The sequence below is a fragment of the Borostomias antarcticus genome (genome assembly GCF_949987555.1).
Source record: "Borostomias antarcticus genome assembly, chromosome: 5".
Taxonomy (NCBI): Eukaryota; Metazoa; Chordata; class Actinopteri; order Stomiiformes; family Stomiidae; genus Borostomias; species Borostomias antarcticus.
This window is the reverse complement of record NC_140238.1, coordinates 2,624,628-2,631,038: the sequence shown is the minus strand read 5'-3', so window position 1 is coordinate 2,631,038 and position 6,411 is coordinate 2,624,628. Positions and strand designations below refer to the sequence as shown.

General features: G+C 45.2%; 1 protein-coding gene across 1 annotated transcript; it reads right to left on the bottom strand.

The window, feature by feature from the left end:
• On the bottom strand, nucleotides 1-938 carry LOC311309178 (rho-related GTP-binding protein RhoV-like; the record flags this gene model as incomplete). Its single annotated transcript, XM_084438357.1, has 3 exons — nucleotides 1-447; nucleotides 599-657; nucleotides 758-938. 3 exons carry the CDS (start codon nucleotides 936-938, stop codon nucleotides 1-3), a joined length of 687 nt encoding a protein of 228 aa, XP_084294483.1.
• Between the last annotated feature and the right edge of the window lie 5,473 nt (nucleotides 939-6,411).

Genomic DNA, 6,411 nt, shown 5'->3' with positions numbered 1-6,411 from the left:
TCAGATGAAGCAGAATAACTTCTTCCACCCAACAACAGAAAGGGTCTTTGCACGGTCCAGAAATGTTAGCTTCTTGGCTTTTTTACAAGTCTTGTGCTTAAGAGCAGCAAATATGGCGGAGTCAAATGCCTCTTTGAGGTTCTGTTGGGTCAGTGCAGAACATTCCACGTATCCCTGCGCGCGTATCTTCCTTTCCAACCGCTGCGCCTGGGAATGAAGCACCGGTTTGACCCTCCGCTGGTTCAGACTAATAAGGATGTTGACATCGTATCTAAGGTCCGACTGTGTCCCTACCAGAATGATGGGAGAAGCGGGACTGAAGGCACGGACCTGGGGGATCCATTTTTCTGTAATGTTGTGGAAGGACACCGGGTTGACAACACTGAAGCACAGGATGAAGACATCTACTTGACTGTAGCACAGTGAGCGAAAATGGTCGAAGTCCTCCTGCAGAAGAAAGGAGATACGATTAGTAGCCTATCCTACTCTAGGAACATTCAAAAAACGAGTATAAAGAAGTTAAAACAGCTTATAAAAGGTGACAGAAATAACCGGATCACAGCTAGAGATAAAAAAAAAAAAAAAGATATTACTCTACCTGTCCAGCAGTGTCCATCAACCGGAATCTAAATGGAATTCCATCTACTTGAACAAGCCCTGGATAAACAAATAAAAATCAATAAGGCATACAATACAAAACATTTTCTAAAACACATGTTCATCCAATTGTTGCAAAAAAAAAGTGTACAGAACTTACCAGTGAACACATCAAAAGCCGTCTGACGATATTCATGTGGATATCCATTGGAGATATAACTCATGATCATACTGGTTTTCCCCACGGCCCCATCCCCAATCAGCATACAGCTCACTGAGGATTCATTGTGCTTATCATGAAGGACATGACAATTATGCTTACTAGGACTGCCTAGAGGCATTTTAGTAATTACAGTCTATTAATTTACAGCCGCCTCATCCTACTTGAACAAGCCGCTAGGCTGGCGTCAGCAGAAGGAAATGAACTTTAGGCCACGCCGCCGATTTCTGTCACCTCCAGTTTGAATGAACAATGCCAACCAATGAGGGACTTGCTTTCGACCACTTCAGTCGGTTGCAGATCTCTTGGTTTACAGATGCTAATTGCCCAGTAGCCTAGTAGCTCATCTCCCATGTGCGTGCGCAGAATGCTACCACAGAAAGAAGCAAATGGTAGGTTACTTTCCTTTGGCATATAATATATTATATATTATTATATTATAATAATATATAATAATATATTATAATAATATATTATATATTATTAGGCCTATATTATATATACATATTATGACTCGGTGTTTAATTGTAGAGGTCGAGAAGGAATATAGGAGGGAATATTCTTACCACAGGTTTACACAACGACCTCACACAAATCACAGAAACGATCAAGTTGTTTACGAACCTTGTTTGTATTCTATTTTTTACTTTGTCTACTTAGGCTAGCCTATTGCTGAGTTGTCCTGTTGGGTTTAGCTCGAATTTCACTGTGTAGGCCTAGCTTGAAACCTGAAACTAGACAGACTATGAAAAGACTATTGATAGTATATTTATCTGTAACCTCGCTCTCCTGTCACCAACAGTCTGTAGGTGGCAATGCTGTTCCAGTGATGGTCAGACCGTTCAGTCTCTCGCTCTCTCTCTCTCTCTCTCTCTCTCTCTCTCCCTCCCACTGGTCAGACCGTTCAGTCTCTCTCTCTCCCTCTCTCTCTCCCTCTCTCTCTCTCTCTCTCCCCCCACTGGTCAGACCGTTCAGTCTCTCTCTCTCTCTCTCTCTCTCTCTCTCTCTCTCCTCCCATCTCTCTCTCCCACTGGTCAGACCGTTCAGTCTCTCTCTCTCTCTCTCTCTCTCTCTCCCCTCTCTCTCTCTCCCACTGGTCAGACCGTTCAGTGTCTCTCTCTCTCCCCCTCTCTCTCTCTCTCTCTCTCTCTCTCTCTCTCTCTCTCTCTCTCTCTCTCAGGTCTACGCACCGGACCGACCTTGAGGCTTCGTCAACAACTGGACAGCCTCTCCGTGCTCAGATGCAGGTGCTGGAACCTCTAGTTTGTGCCAAGTTCCATCTCTAACCGCAGGGCTGGACTCATCTTGTGGGATTGCCTAGATTCTGTAGGAGGGGGCCAAGTGTATTGTGTAGGTGGAATATGTATTTTCCTTTAACCTATCCCAATCCGACAGCAGTTACAGTTAGGTAACGGTAAAGAAATTGATTTGTCCATCAGAAAATTCGACCTATAAAATTAATTAATTGAATGCATTGTGACTCTGCCTTTCCACAGTATCCATCTACAATGTAGAGGCTTTGGGATGTGACAGGGGACAGGGGGAACTATTTAGGGGGACATTTTAAAATTAGACGGTGTTCCTTATCTGTTCGGAGCCTGCAGGAAGCTGAGGGAGCATTGTGTTGTAAGGTCCCCGCTTCCTGTTTGCCGTTGTTCCCCACTCTTTCATTCTCTGCCCCTCTCTCTCTCTCTCTCTCTCTCTCTCTCTCCCCCCCCTGTCTCTCTCTCTCTTTCTCTCTCTCTCTCTCTCTCTCTCTCTCTCTCTCTCTCTTTCTCTCCCCCCCCCTCTCTCTCTCTCTCTCTTTCTCTCTCCCCCCTCTCTCTCTCTCTCTCTCTCTTTCTCCTCTCCCCCCTCTCTCTATCTCTCTCTCTCTCTCTCTCTCTCTCTCTGCCACCTGCAGTGTGAGTGATAGGGAATGTATCCCCCCACCATAGGAAGACAACATCAGGACACCCTCTTCATGTCAACCCCCCCCCCCCCCCCCCCCTCCCCTCAATACCGTAGCTCTGGCACCAGTTATTCACGTGTTTCCAAAATCCAAGGCAACTACCGTACACAGGAAGAAGCAGCCATGTATATTTGGATTTCCAATGTTCTTCTTTTCAGTAGCTGCTCTTCAGTCTTGTTGACCACCTCAGTCCAGCCTACAGACTTAGTTTTGATGAAAAGTGACAGGGGACATTCAGTGTATAACGACATGTCCATTCATCACCATATGTATTCCCTGCATGTGCCTAACCTGAGCTGTAGGGGTCAGCAATACTCTGTTTATAAGGTTGTTTACACCTTATATACGCATCTCTGTATGACCAGACATGGGGAAATATCCTGACACAGATTTGGAAGAGTAATCTGCTTAGTAAGGGTCTCTGAGTGGGTATAAGTGACCAGAGCAGGGCATGTGGAGGCCAACAGTGCTCAGTTCACAGAGCTATTCCCTACAGGCATGGGCACATCAGCAGCAGACTCTGTGCCGTTCAGTCAGTCAACCCAAATACTTACCCTAACGCTAACCCCGCCGCCCTGAACCAATCCCTCCCCAATCTGGTTCTGTGTAAACATAACGGACTCAAGTGTGCATCTTAAAACAATAGAAAACCTGTCTCGGAGAGCTGTTAAAAGCTTACATTCTATAAGCCTGAGATCAACGTGACATAGAAAGGGCTAGACACGAAGTGGCTAGTATGACGGTCATAAACAAGTCATTTGCATATGTGGGGTAAGATTTCCTACAAATGCTGCATACTGATGCTGATTTGCATGCTGATTTGCATGCTGATTTGCCCTCATTGTCCCGGCGCTAGAGTGGTGGGGGATTAGAGGATGCCCCACCATTGAGATCTTTAATGGGACCCCCCACTAGTGACAAAAACCCTTTCTCTTTCCAGCGAATTGGGCTTCTTAACTTTGCGTGTTTATTGTGGGGACGGAGGACTACAGTGTTCTACCCAGCTAGTGTTTGAACCTGTGCTGCATGCTGGGATATGGCGTGCGTGGTTCAGTGGACGGACGGACGGACTCGGTGACCCGCGCAGCGCCGTTGACCGCCTTCTATGCGAAAGGCGATGAGGAAATGCGGAGAGCGTCCAGATGTGGTGTGCGTGCTCCATCCTCCGTCTCTGGACCCCCACCCCCAGCGTGGCCCCCCTGTCGGGAGACAGGATGCAGCCCTTCCCCAGGTCACCTCTCTCCCTGGACGGCCCGAGTGATTCATGGGGCGTCAGAACGCCGTGGAATCTCCCTTGCCGCACGCATTCTTGACATCAAGCCAAACACAGTCGAGGTGGCAGCAACATCCAAACATTCACATGCACAACGACGTTTGAGTTGTAGATAGTTTTTATTTTGAATCGATTGATTTTGCATCCCATATTGACTTGGGTTTGATCCTGTTTTGAGTTTTGAGGGTGTCCATCGGTCTTGTTGGCCTGGCTCAGTTTGCATGTACTTGACGTGAATTCATCCATTCATTCTCTTATTCTTGCTCCATTAAACCCTGGCTGGGCTCCAGGAGGAGTGGGGCTAATCCTGCCTTACCCTCCAGAGATAGCCACGGGGGGTCTGGCTCTGGTCAGTAGGACCCCCCGTTCCAAAACTGTCAAATGCTGCCCTTTTATTCGCTTAGATTGACCATAGGATATAAAACGGCGCTCCACTGGTGAATTAATGCTAGTTTACTCACATGCATGTTTCCCATTGGACAACGTCATTAGATGCTAACGGTGTCTTGAGGAGTTTGGGTTGCAGAAGGGAAGGTATTGGATTGCTCGTTAATAGTAGAATTACAGGTTTGGAAGAGCTACTCCCCCCCTAGTTATTATTTGTATTTTATTACTGTAGTAGACACTATCTGGGTGAATACAAACCTGTTGGTCTCAATGTGTCTCGACCACAACTCTGTCAGCAGGTTGGGAGCTCCAGGCTGGTGGTGTAACTCTAGCCTGGTGTGGGGGGGACTAGTTCACTCCTGCAGCCGCATCACCCAGCTCCAGCCTAGCATGATATCCTGTTACACGACACCTCCGACGCGTCTCTCCAACGCGTCTCTCAGGGCCCACGGTTCAGATGGTTCTTCTACAGCGCTCTCATTGTACCTGGAGGGAAGCTGAAATATTAATAGTTTCTTATCGTTTTTTAAGCCTCCGGATCTGCCTATTTCACTACGTAGCTCCAGCAGTATCCATCCGCCTCTGGGTTTGAGCCTCGTTTCGGCCGGTAGTGTAATTGCTAGGCGCAAACGTAGGTCTTTTTCTGGGGAAAACGCCGAAAAACGCAGTAGGCCTAGTGTAGGCTAATCCAGGCCTAGGATGCATGTCTGGCCTTATCATTGTATTTGACGGTTCTTTCATTGTAAAATCCTGATCCAGGCTCTTCAGTGTGGAGTGGTTTTCTGTCTAGTCAGGCCGCAACCCTTCTATTGGAACCTCCTTTGCACAATGTGACAGTTTTTATTCATTCAAATGGGATTTTTTGTTTTACAGAACGTGGGTGTTGGTGTGGTGGCATTAGCATTTTTCTATGGCAGTATTTAAGTAGAGAGTCCATGGTTTCAAGCAGGGCTCAACCCTTTTTCTCTGAGTTCATCAAAGTCACAACATTTCTCTTCAGTTCCCTACACAACATTTATTTTCTTCATGGCATCAGTGATGCATTCAGGGGATCTGATAACAGTATCAGTGAAAATGTCACACTTCGGACTTTGAGACATTTATTTTAGTCTATTTGGATGCTTTTAGCTCCAGATCAATCCGAGCACCAGCATTTTGTTCTGGACAAATTAGAATCTATATTCAGGAAAATCGACTCCAATGGGCCAAACGATAAAACCCACCCTTTTAATAAGCACTCCAAACAAACATATACATAACGTGTAACTGATTCTGGCCAAATATTTGTAATTTTATTCATCACGTCAGTAATAATTATGTGTGATTCAAAGTGAAGGATGCCTTTTTTTTTTTTTTTGCACGTTTGTTTAGTTCAACGCCCTGCTGGTCAATTGTGTGGTCATTATGTAGCATGATATTACATTGTGTGGTCATAATGCGACAATATTGAATTGTGTGGTCATGATGACGCAATATTAGATTGTGTGGTCATGATGTTGTGATATTAGATTATGTGGTCATGTTGCTGCAATATTCGATTGTGTGGTCATGATTGGCGATATAAGATTGTGTGGTCATAATGACTGGCGATATTAGATTGTGTGGTCATGATTGGCGATATTAGATTGTGTGGTCATGATTGACGCATCAAATCAGATAATTTTCCAATGTATTGAATATACCTAGGTCTTGTATTTATTACATTATTATTATTTATATTATTATTATTATTTACAACTGGATTTTAGTAGATGCATATTATAGAAACAGTATATCAAGCATTAGCAGCAGTTGCAGAGGCAGACCTAGGAACAGCCCAATGGGCAGCAGATTCAAGCACACAAGATGACAATCATACCAAACAAACAACTAGATGCTTTCACATTTGAGCCACACTTCAGAGCAATTATTTACTAGAGATTTTCCCAGTTGTACATGGATCCCTTTGAGACATTCCAAAGGCAGAGTTGTCCAAATAACAGT